This window comes from Bos javanicus, chromosome 22 (assembly GCF_032452875.1).
Source record: "Bos javanicus breed banteng chromosome 22, ARS-OSU_banteng_1.0, whole genome shotgun sequence".
Classification (NCBI taxonomy): domain Eukaryota; kingdom Metazoa; phylum Chordata; class Mammalia; order Artiodactyla; family Bovidae; genus Bos; species Bos javanicus.
In genome coordinates this window covers 16,619,138-16,640,712 of record NC_083889.1, presented here as the reverse complement: position 1 = coordinate 16,640,712, position 21,575 = coordinate 16,619,138, and the positions used below count along the sequence as shown (strand labels likewise).

At 47.8% G+C, this 21,575-nt stretch overlaps 1 protein-coding gene across 2 annotated transcripts; it reads left to right on the top strand.

Moving 5' to 3' along the window:
• TATDN2 (TatD DNase domain containing 2) lies at positions 1-21,323 on the top strand. Of its 2 annotated transcripts, none has more exons than XM_061396218.1 (8): positions 1-680; positions 815-1,246; positions 7,785-8,279; positions 14,205-15,071; positions 16,928-17,055; positions 18,232-18,415; positions 18,831-19,006; positions 19,385-21,323. In XM_061396218.1, exons 2-7 carry the CDS (start codon positions 821-823, stop codon positions 18,969-18,971), a joined length of 2,241 nt encoding a protein of 746 aa, XP_061252202.1. In that variant the 5' UTR covers positions 1-680; positions 815-820; the 3' UTR covers positions 18,972-19,006; positions 19,385-21,323. The 2 variants fall into 2 exon arrangements, 1 of the variants encoding a protein (XP_061252202.1); XR_009732450.1 differs by lacking the exon at positions 19,385-21,323 and adding an exon at positions 18,617-18,713 and having other exon boundaries at positions 46-680; positions 18,831-18,918.
• Positions 21,324-21,575: the final 252 nt, after the last annotated feature.

Here is a 21,575-nt window from a genome sequence, read left to right as displayed (position 1 = left end):
CCGTACAACTCGTTCCGGTAGGCGGGTCCAGCAGAGGCCGGTGTGGTCCCAGCTCCGGCGGAGGCAGGGCCGGCCCCGCAGGATTGGGGCGGACGGCAAGCGGGCGGCCAGGGCAGGGCGTCAGGTTGCGGAGCCGACGTCCGGGGGCGAGAGCAGGAACGGGATACGGGCAGACCCGGGGATATTCTGAGCAGGCGGACCCGGGCGCCGCCGGCTGAGCGGCGGCTCGCCCCCTTCCGGCCCAGGGCTGGTCGGCTGGGCCTCGGGGGCAGGGCGGGCTGCTTGCCGGTCTGGTACTGCTCTGCGGCCCGCGCTCGGCGTTCCGGGCCTCCTGGCCGCGGGCCCGCCCAGGGGCTGCAGGACTGGCCTCCAAGTGTGGACCTAACAGCGCCCTGTAGCCGTTTGAAGCGCTGACATCTGCGAAGGGCTTTGTATTGCAAACTCAGTCAGAGCGCGTCGTAGTTCCGGAAGCGCTTTGACATCCCCGAAGTAGCGCTGTGCAAACTGAAGCTCTTGGTAATCGCGGAAGCACGTTGTGGGCTCGGAACCTAATCGAAGGAAACCTTTAGTAAATCCTGGGACCTTCTGGACTTCGAAGCGGTTTGCTATCGCCGACATAGGAAGCGCTTTAGCGTCTCTGAAACCTTGAGAACTGTGATGGGCAGTGGAAAAGGGGAAAGGTCAGTGAAGTCATCCCCTGGCTGTGACCTAGTGGCCTGCCCTCCCCCAGGGGTTCCCGGGAAGGCGGGAGGCTGGAGGAAGGGGCAGCCAGCAGGGGAGGTGGTGGACTCCCGGCCGCCTGTTTACCTTGCAGGTGCCCATGGCGTCGGAGCGGCGCAAGGTCAAGTACCACTGGAGCAGCACTTCGGATCGGAGTTCCCGCAAGCGCAGCTGCCTCCGGGAGCCCAGTGATGTGGCCCCCTCCAGCCGCCCAGCTCACAGCTCTGTGTCGCGTTCAGGAGGGGCCAGCAGCCCCAAGCGCCTGAAAGCCCAGAAAGAGGACGATGTGTCCTGGGGCTCATCCCGCCACGAAAGTTCCACCTCCTCCTCGCATTCCCGCCGCAGAAGTTCCACCTCCTCCTCCTCCTCCCATTCCTCTGGCCCAGGTGCGGGTGGGGCCGCCTGCAAACGAGGCCTGATTCCGAGCTCACAGGGGTTCCTTTCGTCAGGGGGATCCCCTCTGCGCTCTGTCAGACCTTCTCTAGAAGAAATGGCTTCTCTCGAGGAAGAAGCCTGCAGCCTTAAGGTAAGTGGCCCCAATGCCTTGCAAACGGCAAAGCCCTTTCCACCTGGATTGAGATGTTGGCGGTGGAGTTTTGGTGAAAGGACGCTAAGAAAAAGATGTCTGTTAAGATCTCTGGGGTCTTCCCAGGGCACTAAGCGCAAACTGGATAGACGCCAGGGGATGGCCTGAAGTTCCGTTGAGAGGTAGTTTGCAAACTTGCCACAACTTTGAAACTACCTTAAAATTCTTGAGGTTCTGCACGGGTGTCGGCGCAGATTCCTGGTATTGAAGTATTTCTCAGGTGCTTTAACTGGCAATCAATCAGTCATGGTGGAGATTCGCTGTGCCAGGTGGCTGGCGTGCCCCAGAGACATAGGTGTATGCAATTTAGTTGTTAATTTGCTGAGTTGTGCCATATACCTACCTCGAGGCACAGAACCAAGAAAAAGGATTTGGTTTTTGGTGTGGCTTTTCACCAGGGTTATGTTTTCCAGCACGTTGGGCTTTTGCATGGTGCGGCAGGGTTATTTTAGAGGTTCAACATTTAGTTCCCCAGTGGGAACACACGGGAGGGTTATGAATTCATAATGTTGGGGAGCAGGAGTGCTTCACGGAGGAGGTGCATTTCACCCACTTATTTTTTTTTTTAAAGGATTGATTAAATTTTCTCAGCACCTGCACTGTGTGTGTGAGAGAGAAAGTTGAACGTGAATTTGGAAATGTTCCGTCTCTTCCAGTCGGGTTAGAGGGAGGAGACGAGTCCTGGGTTTTGTTGCCGGCTACTGTGTGAGCGTCAGCCACCTCTTTAATTAGGTTTTGAGCAAATACTCATCGAGGTCCTAGCTTGTGCCAGGCAGTGTTTCTAGTTGCTTGTGATTTGCTTTCTAGGTTTTGGAGATACGGGCGTTTAGAGGTGGGGAGTTCTGTACGTGGAGGAGCAAAGAAAGGCAAAGTCTTAACTTGGTTAAGATGGGCTGCCCCTAAATAAAGTTATCATTAAAAAACCCGGAACCAGCCAGAAGGAAAACAGTTTGTCCTAAAGCCTTTGCTGAGTGGTTTCTGATGTGGAACTGAGAAGTGAGGCTGTATTTAGCTCTGTGTCCTTGCTGGCAGGTTGTTATCCTTAGGAGAAGTGTTCCACGTGTTTTCAATGTGGCCCTCACGGTCAGAACCCTTGTATGGGCACATTGATTTAAAAAAAAAAATTTAATGGTGAGTTGAAAGGGTTTGTCTTTGACATAAGTGTAGGTAATATGAAGTATATTAATATGACACATGTAAACGAGGTAAATATGAGGCTAGTTTGATCTTGTCATTTATCCTTGATGCAGTTTCAGTGGTTTGGGGTACAGGGTAAAACGATCAGTTGATTAAATTGAATCCAATAACCAGATCGTGAGGCGGGGAAGACTCTAGCCTAGTCTTTCAGGTGCGCTGCGTGCTGGGCTCGGGTTCTCTTGGGCCGGAACTCGAGCGTTGAGGGCGTGGCCCCTGATGGGGCGTGGTCTCATCTAATGACAGGCACGCCTCTCCTCCAGGGCTCAAGGGCCTGCTTTACCACAGTCTTTCTCACGGTTCCCCTTGGAGAAATGAGCAGTCTGGTCCTGTCTCAGAAGTCCTGGGGTTCTTTCCTTGGCCTGCTGTCAGTCATAAGCACTTGCGTGAGGACTGTGTGTCAAGCACTCTGTTGGATGGTGGCCCCACGAGGGGGCTTCTCAGGGGCATGATGTCTGGAGGGAGGCCTGAAGAAGTCACGAGACTGCCTCAGGATATGGTTTGGTGGAATGGAGGCTGAGGAGCTAGGTAGGGGGCAGCTTGCAGTGGGGTGTTAGGAGCCAAGGGAATTTGGATTTATTCTAAGCCATTAGGGAGCTCTGTATAGAGGGAAGGCAGATTTGCGCCTTTGGAAGATCATTCATGTCAGTACACTCTGAGACTTGATAGAATTAATCCCAACTATCCTTCTCTAGCACTGCTAAGCACTCTCCCTAGAGAGGGTTTGTTAGTTTGAAAACGACGCACAGTACTTATTTAGATGATTTGAAAATGCCTCTTTGACCTTCCCCTCTTACCCGCTTTTTTCTACAGTCATTTGCAGACTTGTTGTCTAACAAGTCACCACTCACCTGCCTCTTCCCACCCCTCCACCTGCCCTTCTGCATTTGCTCTGAGGACTTGGAGACGTACACACGTAGCTTTGTGTGTCCCCCTCATCAGAGAAGTCTGTGTGCCAGGTCATGGGATATTCCGAGGAGAAGATGTTTATCTTGGTTCATTCTGGCTGCTGTAGCAAAATGCCACCGACTGAGTAGCTTATAAACCGCAGAAATTTCTCAAAAGTCTAGAGACTGGAAGTCTGAGATCAGGGTGCCAGCTTGGTGAGCACCCTCTTCTGGGTCACAGACTTCTCTTTATGTCCTCACATGACAGAAGGGGACAAGGAAGCTGTCTGGGGCCCCCTCACTAGGGTACTGATCCTGTCAGTAAGAATTAGTCACTTTCATGACCTAATCACTTCCCAAAGAACACGAAGAATAACACCACCGTGGGATCAGGTTTCAACATTTGAATTTTGTGGGGAACACCTTTAGACCATAGCTACACTGGCATTTTGGAATCGTTAGTGATTCCTGCTGGCCAGCATCATCATCTTGTGCCATATTACCTCCAGGATAATTGTGGGCAAGGTTTTCTCGGATTTTTAGAAAATTTTTTTTGGTCTGTGCTGGGTCTTTGTTGTGGCAGATGGGCTTAGTCACCCCGTGGCGCGTGGGATCTTAGTTCCAGGACCAGGAATCTAACCCATGTCCCCTGCATTGGCAGGCGGATTCTTAACCACTGGACTCCCCAGATTCTAACGGTAGTTGATGATTTTCGTTTACTTTATAGAGAAGGTTAAATGTCTCTATTGTGAGCACCTTCACCTACCTTATGTTTAGCCTTTAGTATGACATATCTAATTTTTTTTAATTGAAGGATAATTGCTTTACAGGCTTTTGTTGTTTTCTGTCAAATATCAACATGAATCAGCCATAGGTATACACGTGTCCCCTCCCTCTTGAACCTCCCTTCCATTTCCCTCTCAGTCCCACTCCTCTAGGTTGATACAGAGCCCGTTTGAGTTCCCTGAGTCATACAGCAAATTCCCACTAGCTGTCTATTTTACGTATGGTAGTGTACGTCTGCGCATTACTCTCTCCTCTCTCCATACATCTCACCCTCTGGCTGCCCTCCTCCCCCACCCGCCTTGTATCCATAATTCTGTTCTCTCTGTCTGTTTCTCCATTGCTGCCCTGCAGATAAATTTATCAGTACCGTCTTTGTAGATTCATTATATATTGATATATATACATTAGTATATGATGGTTATTTTTCTCTTTCTGGCTTACTTCACTCTGTATAATAGGTTCTGGGTTCATCCACCTCATTAGAACTGACTCAAATGCATTCCTTTTTATGGCTGAGTCATATTCCATGGTATGTGTGTACCAGAGCTTCTTTATCCATTCATCTGTTGATGGACACCTAGGTTGCTTCCATATTTTTGCTATTGTAAATAGTGTTGCAGTGAACAATGGGATACATGTGTCTTTTTAAATTTTGGTTTCCTCAGGGTATACGCCTAGGAGTGAGTTTGCTGGGTCATGTGGTGGTTTTATTCCTAGTTTTTAAAGGAATCTCCATACCATCTTCCACAGTGGCTGTATCAGTTTACATTCCCACCAACTGTGCAAGAGCGTTCCCTTTCCTCCACACCCTGTCCAGTATTTATTGTTCGTAGACTTTTTGTGATGGCCATTCTGACCGGTGTGAGGTGATAGCTCATTGTAGTTTTGATTTGCGTTTCTCTAATAATGAGCGATGTTGAGCATCTTTTCATGTGTTTGTTAGCCATGTGTATGTCTTTGGAGAAATGTCTGTTTAGGTCTTTTTCCCACTTTTTGATCGGGTGATTTGTTTTTCTGGCATTGAGTTGTGTGAGCTGCTTCTATATTTGGGAAATTAATCCTTTGTCAGTTGTTTCATTTGCTCTTATTTTCTCCCATTCTGAGGGTGGTTTTTCACCTCGTTTATAGTTCCTTGCTGTGCAAAAACTTCTAAGTTTAATTAGGTCCCACTTGTTTATTTTTATTTCCATTACTCTAGAGGGTGGGTCGTAGAGGATCTTGCTTTGATTTACATCATCATTTATGTTCTGCCTATGTTTTCCTCTAAGAGTTGATAGTTTCTGGTCTTACATTTATTTCTTTAATTCATTTTGAGTTTATCTTTGTGTATGGTGTTAGGAAGTGTTCTAATTTCTTTCTTTTACAGGTAGCTGTCCAGTTTTCCCAGCACCATTTATTGAAGAGGCTGTCTTTGCCCCACTGTATACTCTTGCTTCCTTTGTCAAAAATAAGTTACCCATAGGTGCACGGGTTTATTTCTGGGCTTTCTGTCTTTTCCTTTGGTCTATATTTCTGCTTTTGTGCCAGTGCCACATTCTCTGATGACTGTATCTTTGTAGTATAATCTGAAGTCAGGAAGGTTGATTCCTCCAGCTCCATTCTTTCTCAAGACTGCTTTGGCTATTTGGGGTCTAGTGTGTTTCCATATGAATTGTGAAGTTTTTTGTTCTAGTTCTTCAAAAAATACCATTGGTAGTTTGACAGGGATCGCATTAAATCTGTAGCTTGCATTTGGTAGTATAGTCATTTTTCACAATATTGTTTCTTCCAACCTGGGAACATGAAATCTCTCTCCATCTGTTGATGACATGTCCAAATTTTTAATTCAGTTTGGGGAAGGAAGAGTGGAAGGAAAAGTTTGAACTTTATGATGTGCTGGAGAAGGAGGTTTAGTAGGTAACTCAGGTCTGACTCTTTGCGACCCCATGGACTGTAGCCCGCCAGGTTCCTCTGTCCATGGGATTTCCCAGGCAAGAATACTGAAGTGGGTTGCCATTTCCTTTTCCAGAGAATCTTTCTGACCCAGGGATTGAACCCGTGTCTCCTGCACTTACAGGTGGGTTCTGTACCATTAATGTCAGCTGGGAAGCTAAAGCTTGTCAAATGTGAATCTCAATATTTGACCTCTGTTCAGTTCAGTTCAGTCGATCAGTCATGTCTGACTCTTTGCGACCCCATGGACTGCAGCACGTCAGGCCTTCCTTTCCATCACCAATTCCGGGAGCTTGCTCAAACTCATGTGCATTGAGTCGGTGATGCCATCCAGGCATCTCATCCTCTGTCGTTCCCTTCTCATCCTGCCTTCAATCTTTCCCAGCATCAGAGTCTTTTCCAATGAGTCAGTTCACATCAGGTGCATTCACATAATTCTCAGTCTTGTGAGGTGGGTAGTGTTATCTGTTTTATTTTATTATTTTTTTGAGAAGTAAAGCCATAGTTATGCTAAACCCTTAAGATTTTAAGCTTGTTTGTTTGTTTTTAATTGAAGTATAGTTGATGGCAGTGTTATCTTTATGTCTTACTTAACAAATGCTTAGATACCAGTGAACAAATGTTTGAGCACCTGCTATGTAGACCCTGGGACAGTGAGACTCAGAAAGGTTAAGAGACTGGACCAAGGCCACACAGCTTGTACAGGTCAGAGCTACAGTATAATCCCAGGTCAGTCTGACTTCACAGCCAGTGTTCTTGAGGCTGCTGCCCTCCTTTGAGCACCTGCTCATCCTGGCCCAGCATTAGATGGGAGGAGCAGGGAGATGAAGAGGGCAGCATCCTTCCACTGGGGGCCCTTTAAAAGGTCACGCAACCCAGACACGAGAAAGCATTGTGCATCTTGGCTCTTGAGTGATGAGACTTTCACGGGGGATCCTGTCTTCTGCTTCACTCAGTGGATGTCCAGTGCTTGGGTGAGGCCGTGCTGGGGCTGGTGGTGCAGAGAATGAGACAGTTCATCACAGTGCAAGGTGTGGAGTGTGATAACAGGGGTATTTGGAGTACGAGGGGTCAGAGGAGTGAGTGACTTTAAGCATCGGGAAAGTCCTCACAGAAGAGGTGCCATTTGAGTTCTTTTGACGGACAAGGACATTTCAGGAAACAAGAACTGTGTGTGCCCAAAAAGGATTATGAAATGCTGTTCTGATGCTTGGGGTGCTGCTTATTCCAGGGCCCTCCTTTCCCCCTTCTCCAGTGCTTCCCTCATTTCCAGGACACCTGGGTGAGTGGAGAAAGGCAGGAGATGATGCTGGAAGGAAGGTTGGGGGCCAACCGGGGAGGAGAGCTTCCGGGGTCACACTCAGGAGTCAGGCAGACACAGAGTCGTTGAAGCATGTTAAGCGGCATTGCCAGATTGTAGAACTCCTCGTGGTAGCTGTAGAGAAAGGATGGGCGGAGGCATCCTCCGTGGTACCCATCTCTGCCCATCTTTCGTGACTGCTGCTCGGAGATAGCCTCTTTCATCTCTTTTAGCTCGCTCTTCTAGTCCAGTTTCTACTGAAATTGTTAACAGTGGCTGACTGTGCTGAGGGCTGGCATGACGTCTCCACTAATGTTTCATTTGCTAAATGCTTCATATATGAAATCACCTTTCATAATTTCTCATTTTTTTCCTCCAGGTTGATTCCAAAGATAGCCCTCGTAGCTCCGTGGATTCTGAATTGGCAGCGGAAGCGGAGGGTCAAAATGGTACAATGGAGGAACCACACAAGGTCCAGAAAAGGCAGAGGGAGAGACTTCGAGACCAGGGCTCCGCCATGATCTACCTGAAGGCCATCCAGGGCATCCTGGGAAAGTCGATGCCAAAGAGGAAGGGAGAGGCGGCCCCACGGGCAAAACCCCACATCGCAGAGCACCCCCGCCGCGGAGAGGGACCAGCCGGGAGTGTCAGTGTGGCTGCTCCTCAGAAAGAGAAAGAGACCACCCCAGAGGTCAGAGCGGAGGAGGAGGACACTGTGCTGGAGAAGAGCAGCTTCTGTGACAGGAGGGTGGTGATAGACCCTCAGGAGAGCCCCAACGAGGAGCCCCTGGGTGGCCGAAGGATGGTCACCGAAGAGTGCTCTCCACCCCTGGAGTTTCTGGATGACTCTGACTCGCATTTGAATGGCCAGAAGGTGAGTCAAGCTCAGGTCAAGCGTGGAGTTTTGAGTTTTGTTAAATGTCCTTGGTCTTTTTAGTTTGATCATAGGTATTACTCATTCAACGCAGTCCTTGACTTACCCAGGGCTTCAGGAAACAAAATGATAGTCCTCTTGTATCATGCCTTTCAGATTTATTAAGAAACCTCAATTCAGTGCTAGCTTTGTTTTATGATTTATATGTTAAGATACAGATGTTCCTGTGTAACAAAGGCCAAAATAACATTGACTTAAGCAGTGTGGGGGACCTGGGTGCCTCCTGCTTGACTCTGCTGCCGCTCGGCGGTTTCCACCTTGTGGTTCGAGTGGCTGTGACCAGGCTCCGCATGTTACATTGACATTCCAGCCAGGAGGAAGGGGAGAAGAGCAAAGTACATTCCCTCCCTTTTAAGAGTTTGGCTCAGTAGTAGTCCCCATTATATCTGCTCACATCTGTTGAGAAGAATCTGGCCAACACTTGCAAGAGAATCTGGAAAATTCCAGACTGACTTCCATCTGGGAAACACTACATTCAGATAAACTTCTGTTGCTCTAGAGGAGGGAGAGGGTGACACCGAATAACACTGAAGGGAAATGAGCAGTTTTTAACATTGTTTCTGATTCGGAGGGAAAAAACATTCCTCTGTGGTACCATCTCTGCCCATGCTTCATGACTGCTGCTCGGAGGTAGCCCCTTTCATCTCTCTTTCTAGTCTGTGTTTCTAAGTAATTTCACATTGTTTATTTTTTAAAAATTTAGACATCTGTGGACTTTCTACACAGGAGACGAGAATTTAGTTCTCTACACTTAGACGGTACCCACACGTGAAAATGTATCCTCTCTGCCTTCCTGTAGCTCTGATTCATAATACAATTTTTAGTCAAATCTATTTACAATTATTATGACCGTATTCATAGCTGACTGACTTAGTATACTCTGATTATATTTCCAATCTTATAAAAGTTTGTCTACTTTGAAGTTCATCTTACTTTGTTTCTTTCCTGTAGTTTTCTGTTCTTATGACTGTTTCATCTCCAAACTGCTAGTACTGTTGCAGGAAGGGGGACCCCTTCCAGGGCCAGAAACTGGGCTCTTGTCTAACCTCCGGAAATGAATTGTCCGAGGAGACACATGTGCTGACAAAGCAAGAGATTTTATTGGGAAAGAGCACCCTGGTGGAAAGCAGTAGGGTAAGGGAAGCCAGGAGAACTGCTCTGCCATGTGGCTTGCAGTCTTACGGGTTTTATGGTGATGGGATTAGTTTCCGGGTTGTCCTTAGCCAATCATTCTGACTTGGAGTCCTTCCTGGTGGTGCACGCCTTGTTCAGCCAAGATGGATGCCAGAGAGGAGGATTCTGGGAGGTGGTTGGACATATGGTTTCTCCTTTTGACCTTTCCTGAACTCTTCCTTCTCCTGGTGGCTTATTAGTTCCGTGTTCCTTACCAGGACCTCCTGTCATAAAACACCTCATGCAGATGGTTACTGTGGTGCCTGGCCAGGGTGGGCGGTTTCAGTCAGTGTGCTTCCCCTAACAGTACCATTAGTTTCTTCTCAATATTGTCAAAATAAGTAGTCTGCTCTCCATGTTTCTTTTTTGAGGGTATATTCCTTTTGATTCCTTACGATTCCTTTTTTCCTCTCTCCTTTCATCTCTGCTTTCTTGATGCATAATTAAGGAGAGTGCATATGATGATAAACATGCTTTTAAAATTTTTGGCATGCTTAAATTATAAAACACTGGCTCAATTTTTTGAGTTGTCCTTTTTTAGACATCCTGTTTCATTTTGAGGTTATAATACCATCTCTTGTTTCTCTGAGAATATGAATTAAAAGTTTGTTTCAAAGGTTTCTTTCCACACTATTTTTTCAGAGTTTTCTTCTGTTTTTTTTGGTTTTTTTCCCCTAAATATTTTGGTGTCATCTTTTGTGTTAGGCTTTTCCTCAGATGTTTCTGGTATCTGTTCATATTTTAACGATGAAGCATTAAGCCAGTTGGAAGTCTTGGTGCCTGGGTGGGCTTATCAACTGCTGCCTATAACATCATGTGATCACCTGTAGTTTCATCCTGAGAGGCTGCTGGGGGGTGAGGGGTGGGGCCCTGGGACAAATCCTCCAGTGCTCTGCTCAGGAGCACAGGTCCAGCTGCTAGTGTTTTAGGAGTCAGGTTGAGGGGGTGGCTGGGTTCATGAGTGTCTAACATGTGATGACCCTCAGCTATGTGTCTGTTGTCCCTGGTTCTTCCACGGGCTCCTTGGCTTAACTTTTCCAAGCACGAACCTTATCTTTTGCTGGGCGGGGAAGGGGCAGACCCATCTGTGCAGGATGGGAGCAAGGATCTGGGGCTCTAACTTCACAGATCCTCTTACTTTCATCTCCAGCCTCGCCTTCATTTTGAGAGCTCTGATACCTCCAATTCCTGGGTCTTCTGGGGGCCTATAGTATGATTCAGCATGTTTTGGGGGTTTTCTCACTGCAGGCCTAGGTTTTGGCCATCTGTGATCTGCTTATCCAGTGACTGTTCCTTTATCTGCTTTCTAGTATCTGATTATTTTTTTAGTTTGCTTTGCTCTTTTTTCTGTATGCTTTCTCTTCATAGGTTTATGCTTTTCCAAGTCCATTTCCTATAACTTTAATAAGAGGTTTTTGGCAGGAAGGACAAAACCCACATGTGCTGTATTTAATTGGAAACCCCAAGAGCAGTAGGTTTTGTAAACTACTTTTCCCGCCAACCCAGTGTATAATGCCTGTGTTTCTGTCTAATGTAGATCATTGTTTCACTGCCTGGAGTTCCCTGGTATGGGTGAACTTTCCAAACTTCTATGCCCAAACTCCTGTTTGTCAGACTGGACACTTAGATTGCCTGTTGAGGATATTTTTGGGTAGGTTAGCAGATGAGTGTTGAGATCAGACATTTTGAGTTCATATCCTGGCTCTGCTGGTGTACTGCAGTCTTGAGAAAGTCACTTAACCTCTTTGAGCCCCCGTTTCTTCCTCTATATAAAAAGGCATGATTCTTTAAATGTTATCACAGACTAATATGGGGATCAGCAGACTGTCTGTTAAGGACCAGATAGTAAATATTTTAGGTTTTTTGAGCTTTTAAGGCCTCCATTGCAACTATTCAACTCTTCTGTAATAGCATGAAAACAGCCATAGACAATATTAAAGTGAATGAGCCTGGCTATATTCCAATAAAACTTTACTTAAACCAACAGGCAGTGTATTGGATTTGGCTTGTGGGCTGAAGTTTGCTGAATGCTAAATTAATACATGAAAATACTTTGCTCAGTGCCTCGTGTATAGTAGACTCTCAATAAATGCAGCTTTAAATTTCACCATATGTACTTGAACCTTAGGCAGTCTTGAGTATAGGTAATTGTCAATTTTCCCAAAAAGGAAATCCAAAACCTTTTCCTGGCCAACTTGACTATATATAAAGTCTTTCAAGGTCTTAGATGATGTCGCCAAAGTCTGTTTATCATATGTATTCCTAGGTACATGTGCATTTTCTGAAGTCATTTTTCCCCCTACTCTGCCATTTCTCACCCCCTCATATTTGATTAGTTTTATTGAACCTTTTCACATGTTTCTCTGACATGGTCTTTGTTGTCACTGGAGTTACTTTTTGAGTCATGTAATGTGATTTCCTGAACTTCCCCTGATGAGAAGAATGAGAACCTGACTCAAGAGGTCTGAGATGGAACTGCAGAATTAGTTTTTTGTTTTTAGCCAGTACCCTCAGATAATAGTTCGTGAAGCAGCCAGAGGACATCCCTATCCTTCCGTCTGAGTTAGCATTTTAATTGCTGTTATTTCCATTTAAAGGTTTTATTATGAGATATTCAAAATATTTATGAAAATTACCCACTTACCCATTACTCATCATCAATAAGTGTTAACTCACTGCCGATCTTGTCTTGTTTGAGCTCTGTATCCCTTTTCTCTCCACAAATTATTTGGAGGAAAACTGCACCTACCATATCATTTCACCCATAAATATTTTGGTGTTTATCTCTCAAATTAGGATCTTTAGGGAAAAAACAAGCATAACTACAGTTCTAATCTCTCCCTCTGCCCTGTCCCCCCAGTCCTTAATAGGGTCAACTATCCAGTCAGTCTGGAGAAGGAAATGGCAGCCCACTCCATTATTCTTGCCTAGAGAATCCCATGGACACAGGAGCCTGGTGGGCTACAGTCCATGGGCTCGCAGAGAGTCGGGCACGACTGAGCAACTGAGCACACATATCCAGTCAGTGATTAAACTTCCCTATTTCATGGTTGTTTCAGTTTGTTTGAAGCAGGATGTAAGAGTCATCTGTGTCATTTTCTAAAGTGTTAAATCTCTTAGTCTCTGTAGATTCCTCCTCCCCTTTCCATTCCATGTTATTTGTTGTTACATATATTAAACAAAAAAAGATGTCTTTTGACTTGTAGAATTTCCTGTAGCTGAGATCTCATTGATACGATGTAGCACTTTTTGGTCTGTATTATTCTGTCCCTGGAAATTCTATACCACATTACAAGTAGCTGTTCCCTTTGCAAATCCCTTTGCATTTGTTCAGTCTTGGGAGGTAAATTTTGGGGCATCCTACAGTGTAACCATGTCTAATTATTCTTTCAGTTAGTATTTTAGGAAATATATTTCCAGGGTTTAAAACTAAAAAATGTATTTAGTGAAAAGTAGCTTTCCAACTGGCCCTGTGTTGCCCTATTCCTCCTCCTACGTATTTTATGTTTTTTAAGTTTCCAGTGTAATTTTATACGTAACCACTTAGCTTATTGCTTTTTAAAAAGTTATCTTTATAAAAAACTAAAAACTATCTTTAAAACCTTTGTTTAAAATGATATGTAGCAGAGAATTGTGAGGTCATACCCCCAGGAATAATTACTAAATCTGTTACCTTTTTTTGCTTCCCATCTCCCTTTAAAAAAAAAACGAGTTTAAGGAACCTCTTTAAATAAATACTCAAATTAGCTTGACTGAGTTTTGTTTAGGGTCATTTATCTTCTTCAAATAAAAGAGTGTATCTTGTCTACAAGAGACTTTGTGAGGACTTAAATATGAAATGAACCCTCAGAAAAGGGAAGTATCATTTTGAGGAGAAACCCTTACCTTCCATTTGGACATTTTTTATAATTTTAATCAGATTAACTTTTGTTGTTGGGGGAAGAGGAAATAGTGAAATATATTTTGAAGAGCTAGATTGCAAAGGTGTTAATTATCTGTTAGTGTATGTGAGAGGTATTTTATTGATGTGCTTACATGTGAACATGTCCAGCAGCTGGTGCTTGGCACCTACCTGTGACCTCTAGGATGTGGTTGTGGGTGCTCAGAAGTCATACGGTAGTCGACCTCCCCCAGAGGAGCAAGACTGGTTTGACCTAGTCCTGGAAGCTGCAGTCCCTTCCGGCTCTATCAGTTACCATACAAGTTGGCCCAGGTTCAAGGGGAGGGGTCACAGACCCCACTTTCAATGGAGAGTAACGTCAAAGAATTTGCAGACACAGCCTCCAAGGACTCCAACTGCATGGTGGTATATTTTGAATGTGCAACAGACCTGTTGTTAGTGATGAGATGCTGGGCAGTGCTTTTCTCTAACAACTGCACCCCCCATACCCTGTATGTCCTAGAGAGCAGTTTTTTTTCCCAAGAGGGGTTCTTCAGAAAGGGAATGCAGGCACAGCCTCCCTTCCAGGGAGGGCACATGACACCATGATCCCAAGTTTATTCCGTGGTAACCTGGCTCACTTTCTGCGAAGTAATCAGGAAGCCAGATGACAAAGTGCACTAAGGAGTCAATGCCGTGCCATCTCCGTGGCCTGAGAGTGGCCAGGGCCTCTATTTGGCTGGTGGCTGAGCATGGGAGGCTGTCCTCACACAGGTCAAAGGCAAACCTTCTGTCTCTTTCCTCCTCTGCAGCCTAAGGACCGGGAGGTGGTGATGGAGCGCACCTCTTCAGGAAGTGACTGGTCTGACGTGGACGAGATTTCCACAGCCAGGTTCTCTCAGGAGGAGCCCGTCCCCCTAAAACCCTTCACAGTTCCAGAGGCTTCTGCCTTCCCCACGGACTACGTCATGTACCCAGCTCACTTGTACAGCAGTCCCTGGTGTGACTATGCCAGCTACTGGGCCAGCGGTCCCAAAACCCCCAGGTACCCGTCCGTGGGCAGTGGCAGCAGCGACACGACGCAGGCGGGCAGGAGCTGCCAGGGCTCTTCCCCCGCCTCGACGGTGAGCCCCTTGCTCACCTCCAGGGAGCCTGAGGCTGCCAAGGAAGGCAGATCCCGGAAGTCTCGTTCATCTCGTTTCTCCAGAAGCTCAGAGGGACACGTGAAGGAGAAAAGAACATTCCAGGAGGACGTGCTGCCCCGTCCTGCTGAGGAACCTGCGTCTAGTTCCCTGCCCAGGAGCCGTCGGGAGTCCAGGCTGGAGGGTTTCATCGACACCCACTGTCACTTGGACATGCTGTATTCCAAGCTGTCATTCAAAGGGACCTTCAGCAAGTTCAGGAAGATTTACAGCAGCTCCTTCCCTAAGGAGTTTCAGGGTTGCATCTCTGACTTCTGCGATCCTCGCACCCTGACTGATGGCCTCTGGGAGGACCTGTTGCAGGAGGATCTGGTATGGGGTGCCTTTGGGTGTCACCCGCATTTTGCACGTTACTACAGTGAGAGTCAAGAAAGGAATCTTCTGCAGGCCTTGAGGCACCCCAAGGCCGTGGCATTCGGGGAGATGGGCTTGGATTATTCTCACAAGTGCACCACGCCTGTCCCAGAGCAGCACAAGGTAACGTCGTCCTTCGTTTGCTCACAGTGTTCCTCTCTTAGTGGTTACGTAAGCGTTTCTCCACTTTGGGAACTAAAGAATTCAGAATCTCTAAAAACATGATTGCTCTTATCCAGACCCCCTCTCCCCAACCCCAGATGTCATTGGTCAAATGCTTCGCAAGCTGTTGCTTTCCTTTCGGTTGTATTACGAAAGAAGAGGGTAGGGGCTGAATGACCTTTACAGCTAATGATACAAATGTCAAAGCTTCCATTCCTTCTTGGGAAGCAACACATTTTGTTTGTTTAATTAAACAATATGTTTTTCTTCTGATTTTAAAGTTAGTGTGCCCATTGCAGAATATTTTGCAAAACACACAAATGAGCAAAGAGAATCATTTCCCAATCCAGGAGAGAGCGACCATGACTTCTACCTTGTAGTGAGCTTCATTTCCTCTTGTTCTTTTTCTGCTGGCTCCTGAGGAGGACACATGCTCCACTGCAGCCACTGTTCCTGTCCCCTAACAATTCTTTCTTCTTAATAGTTTTTAAACTTCAGATGTGTTTTGGAATTCATATTTTTATTGTCGCTATCCCTTGGAGAGTTGCATGGAACAGTTGGTGGCATGTCTTATGAGTACCTGTCAAAGAATCTAGGAAACGAGTGCTGTATGTACGTGTCTTTTAAAAAAGAATTTAGGAGATTAATAGAAAGTAGTAGTTTGAATGTTTTTTCCACCGTGAAAATGTTCCCGCTTCATTAAATATTCTTTGAAAAATATGCTTTTTTAACAGCCATGTAATGTTCCACCCCAAGTCTATAGTAGTTTGATTATGCAAATAGTAGCTTTTTAGAAGCAAAAATTAAGTGTTGAAATTAGAATCTCTTGCAGCCTTCTGCCTCTAGAGGAGTTCAAAGAGGGCATATATGTTAAAGAGGGCTCCAGTGGGCTGTCGGTACTGGGATTAGCTCATCGTTAAAGTCCTTGAAAGCATTCCATGTTGTTGGTTTCCTGGCTCACTTCCTTTAGTTAAAAACACAGGTTAAACCTGAGTTACGTCAGAATTGGTATTGGTTCTTTGCCGCTATCTTGAGACAAGGTAGTGCGAGCGCTGGACTTGAACATGTCATTCTCGAGTGAGTCACCTGACTCAAAGCATCTTCTAATTTGATGTTAAAAATTCCAACGTGAATTATATTCCATGATTGGAAAAAACTACTCATGGAAATATTAAGAGCGTTGTTTTTTTTTAATGTATCTGTAGGTACTCACCTAGCAGATGTGATTTTGGTTAAGAAAGCAAGTTGCAGGATATAGCTTTAGTATTTATTCTTTCCACACATAATTGAGCACCTCTGAGAGTCAGGCATCATGCAGATACATCCATGGCAACTTTTCACGGAGGAAAAGGTGTGCAAGGTGACGGGCTCCCTCTTGGGAGTAGGAGTAGGGGCAGGGGCGGTGAAGGAGAGCACACTTATCTTGGAGTGCTGCTTCTGAGCCCTGCCCCGCCCCTGGAGCCCCAAATAAGCCTTGCCTAGTGGTTGCTCCATGCAGAGCCTGGGTTCTGGTTTGAATCGGGGTGCTCCAGCTAATCAGCTGCAAGTTATCTGGCCTCATTTGGAGCCTCCGTTTCTTTACATGATGGGCTGAGCACCCTATCTTAGGGTGTTTTTGAGGATTACAGGTTATAATACACCTAAATAATACTACTATCTAGTAAGCAGTCAGTAAATGTTAGCTATTATTATGCATTATAGAGCTTAAAAACAAAGAATGGGAGATGGTGGGGGTTGCCCACTGGACTGGCTGCTCTGGAGGTAACAGACATCCAGAATGGCCCTCACCCACAGGTCTTGTCGCTACCTTCTCCCAGGTGTTTGAGAGGCAGCTACAGCTGGCCGTGTCTCTGAGGAAGCCCTTGGTGATCCACTGCCGGGAAGCTGATGAAGATCTGCTGAAAATCATGAAAAAACTTGTGCCTCCAGACTACAAGATTCACAGGTGAGAGCCTGGAACTTCAGCGGGCAAAGGAAGTGAACATGTCCCTCTGTCTAGGATGTTACTGGGAAAAACAAATGCAGTGAGAAAAGAGCATTGATAATGTTAGGTCTTTTCATAGAATCTTTTCAAAAGATTAGCTATCATTTTGACCCATATGAAATTTCTGATACTTGACCACTTTTTACGTAAAAAATGACAGCTTCATATGGTTTGAGCTAATACTCTGAATCGCTGTGACCCCCATCCCATGAAGCAGGTTGTAACGGAGGCTCAGTTCTCAGAAATGAGAGCTGTTGATCTGGGGGGAGCTGCTGTGGGTCCAGTGACTGAGCACACCATTCCAGGGCACCAGAAAAGAAACTTTCTCTCCTCCTTGCAGTTTGAAAGCTCATCCCTCCCCACTCCTCCCTACCCCACCTTAAAGTCCAGGAGGTATCTTCTGTAAATGGTATCTAGGGGTTCTTTAGTTGGGTAAACTCACCAGCCTCCTGCCGTGTGCCCGTTCTGGGCATGGGCTTGGCTCGAGGGGGCCCTGGAGGAGCTGTGAGAGACGGTCCGCTGGTGACTCCCCAGAGGGTGTGGGGCTGAGCTGGGCACAGGGAGCCAGAGCACGGGCCCTTAGCTGCCTCTGGCTACAAGGGGCCAGGAGGTGATGCCCAGCTGGCTCTTTCAAGATGGGTGAGATGGGTTAACTGAAGAAACAGAGTCTAGATCCCAAGCCCGGTTCTGACAGGTGACTGAAGAGGGCGGGGCTGTCAGGCCTCTAGACCACCGCCTTCCAGGCACCCAGGCAAAGAGTGACGCCTCTGAGTGGAGCGGCCGCCAGAGATGAGACGAGGCACAGTCACTCGGCCCTTCTGGGCTGGTGTATATGGTACTAAGAACATGGACAGGTGTCAGGCTAAGAGAAGAAAAATTCACCCGTAGGCCCCTTCCGGTGTACTCGATGACATGGACGTAACTTCTGCCCATAGTATCGTGATCCGGAGGGGCTGCGGTTGTCAGTTTTGCTTCTGACTGTGTCGACTGTGAGTCCTTCCCTCGGATGCAGTCTTTGCATTTTTGAGAATTTGTCCAGCAACATTAACTCAGAAGAGGTGAAATGTCTAGAGGGAGCTGGGGCTTCGGCAGAGTGGGTAACGAGAGAATCCTGATGTGGGATTCTCCTCCTCGCAGGCACTGCTTCACCGGCAGCTACCCGGTCATCGAGCCCCTGCTGGAGCACTTTCCCAACATGTCCGTGGGCTTCACAGCCGTCTTGACCTACTCCTCCGCCTGGGAGGCCCGGGAAGCTCTGAAACAGATCCCGCTGGAGAGGATCATCGTAGAGACGGATGCTCCCTATTTCCTGCCTCGACAGGTAGGGCCGTCTTCAAGCTAAGTTGAGGCGCTGAGGAGAGAGGGTGGGCGGTGGGCGGTCACCCGTGCAAGGCTGGCAGGACCAGAGTGCCCAGTACCTTTCCAGGTCCCGCCCTTGGCTGTGTAGATGTCTCCTCTCTGTTGCTTTGCAGAACCAAAGTCTAGGGGGCTGAGAAGCTGAAGGGTAACCACTCTCTTCCAGGCAGTGCAAAGCCCTACCCTGTAGAGGGTTGTCCAAGGAAGCGTGGGACCCTGCTCACCCAGAGCCCCCCTGACTGGGACTCTCCCTGCACCTGCAGGTAAAGGGGTCTCTACACAGCTCCAGAGGCCCTGCTCGGGAAGGGCCGGGGGGGACACGCGCCTGACGGCTGTGCACAGAAAGCACAGCGATGTCCTGAATGCTTGGTGTCTTCCAGGTTCCCAAGAGCCTTTGCCAGTACGCCCACCCGGGCCTGGCCTTGCACACGGTTCGAGAGATCGCCAGGGTCAAAGACCTGCCGCTCGCCAGCACCTTGGCCACCCTGCGTGAGAACACCCGCCGCCTCTACAGTCTTTAAGCAGGGAGGGTGCCACCAGGAGTCTCCTAGGAAAGGTGGGGAAAATCACATTACATGTGTAGTTTTGCAAAACCAAGACAAAAAATGACTTGGTCTCTATGAATGTGGAGCAGGTAAACATGGGGTGAGCAATGAGCCTGGTCTGTCTTGAGTGAACTTGAGTTTGTGTGCTAACTCAGTGGTGTCCGACTCTTTTGCAATTCCTTTGACTGGAGCCCTCCAGGCTCCTCTGTCCATGGGATTCTCCAGGCAAGAATACTAGAGTGGGTTGCCTTCTCCAGGGGATCTTCCTAACCCATGGATCGAACCTGCATCTCCTGGGTTGGCAGGCAGATTCTTTACTGCTGAGCCACCAGGGACGCCCCTGAAGTTGAGTTTAACCTTCATCCTTTTCTCTTCCCCACACCCTGCAGGATGACCAGCGGCCTGACAGGAGAAAGGCCACGTGAGCTCTGCCTGTGGGTCCCCACTCGAGGATGTTGGAGAGCCAGCTGGGACAGAGGAAACCTGGACAGGGTGTTTCCTGAGACCTCCTCGGAGGCCTGTGCTTCCGGCTGGGGAGGGTGGGATGGGGTGCAGTGGGTAGGCGAGGGGCTTGGGCTGGCCTCCTGGCCGTGGTGCTCCAGGGTGACCTGGGCAGAAGGGGAGGGTATAAGGGCGCAGCAAACTCACCTACTCCGAGCTTGTCTCTGTGGCTTAGGCGCAAGCAGTCTGTGTGTGAAGTCACACTGCTCCTCGTTTAGTGCGCGTGAGCCAGTGGTGTGGTTCCTGGTTCTCCACTCTAAACACAAATCCTGAGTGGGAAATCTCTGGGGGACGTTGGCCAGAGACCTGTCTTGGAGGCTGACACTCCTGTGGCCGGTGAAGGAGCCCCTCGCTCCCCTGGATAACCTTCAGTCTGGCCCGCACCGTCGCCAGTGTCATTTCTGCGTCAGCACTGGCTGAAGGACCTCAGCTGCGGTCTCACTGGTTCCACTGCTGTTGACACAGAGAGGGCCGAGGGGCGTCCACTGTCCAGGGCAAGTCCTGGCTGAGGGAACCCTGGATTGATTGGAGGACCTGAGGAGGAAGCCTATTTGAGGACAAGGACCCCAGGGAAGGTGTTCTTCCCCCTCAGTTATGTTGAACTAACCGCTAAGGGTCCAGTCTGCCGCAGAAACTGTTAGCCTGCCCTCAGGGCTCTGAGCCCTGCTGGCCTCCACTTTGCCCCCTTCTCCTGCAGCATTGGACCAAAAATACTCCTTCTGTTCCATCTCTCGTAATGGCCCCTTGTGCGCCCCACCCAGGTCGAGAGGTAAACCAGTTTAATTCTCCAAAGCTCTGCTGGCGCCGCCCAGCCCTGTCCATTGCCTATGCAGAACAAGAGGCCCGGTGTCCATGAATCTCCCATTTCCCGGCCTGGGGCTCTCCCTCACCTTGGCCTCCACTGTGTTCTTTCTCCATGGTGGAAGTCAGAGCCCCTCCTCGGACTCTGAGCAGCCAGGCCGTCTCAAATTCTGAGCTGTGCTCTGCGCCCTGCTGGTGCCTTGTGAAAGTATGTTCCATACAGACCCTGGAAGGTTATGACAGTCAGAGGTTAAGAGTGAGGACGCTCTGGCACTTGGCACAAAAGGATCCTTACTTCCAACTTCCTCAGTGAGACAGGCCACCCTGAGTCCTTTGTCTCTTGGAGACCAGGAGCCGAAACCGTAAGATCATCACTTGCGCTGGACCCCTCTAGGTGTTTGTGGAAGGTGCTCTGGAACCTCGTGAGCTGCAAGGAAAAGGCCTTGGCGTTTCGTGTGTGGTATTTCCTCCTTGCCCGGGGACCTAAGTTGCTGGCCTGGGAAGTGGGCCTTGATTCACTGTCCACCTTCCATGGATCAGCTGTGCATCATCTGTGCCTCAGATCTGGGGAGTCCAGAGCCTTGTTCTCCTGCTTGGAAGATTTGGAGGACTAAGTGTTTCAGAGTGCTTCATTGTTCCCCAAATGAACTGCCGCTTAGCCGTCTCCTTCACAACAAGGCCTGGAAATCACGATACCAACGAGGGAAACCAGCCGGGCCCGCGTGCAATGATTAAAAGTGACAACTCAGTGGATGTCTCAGAGCCATCGCAGTCTCCCTGCCAAGGTGAAGCACCAGGTGCTATCTACTTTTATCTCCAGGATTAAGGATTTTCATTTCTGTTACACAGTGAAATGCGACCTGTGGCAGGCGGGATGGGGGTGAAAGCCAGTTGGCACTGTGTTTCATTTACAGATTTTAGATGGCCAACTGGATTGTTTCTGCTGTGTTGCTGGCATGCCTCTGTATCTCTGCCCCCTCGTCCCCTTTGGCCATCTCTTTCTGAAAATAAAGTGATGGATCTTCAGCCCATGGTCTCCATGTGTGTTTGTATTTCTCATTGTTAGCAGTGGTTTGGTTGTTTCCTACCTTTGTACCCTAAGGATCCAGAGGTCTGGAGACCTTCTCGAATATGTGCTTCAGCAGAATTCAGCTAGAAGTAAGCAGCTTGGGTACCTTCTCCAGATCTCTGCTGCCTCTAAGCACTTACTCTCATTTTACGGCCCAGGAACACCCAGATACACTTCTGCTTCTTAGCCTTGAAAAATAGACACGTTCT

Bases quoted from the DNA above. Each gene is read 5' to 3' on its own strand.
- TATDN2 (XM_061396218.1), top strand. From the start codon at position 821: ATGGCGTCGGAGCGGCGCAAGGTCAAGTACCACTGGAGCAGCACTTCG. The intron at 8,280-14,204 runs GTGAGTCAAGCT...CCTCCTCTGCAG, and splicing joins CGCATTTGAATGGCCAGAAG to CCTAAGGACCGGGAGGTGGT. The intron at 15,072-16,927 runs GTAACGTCGTCC...ACCTTCTCCCAG, and splicing joins CTGTCCCAGAGCAGCACAAG to GTGTTTGAGAGGCAGCTACA.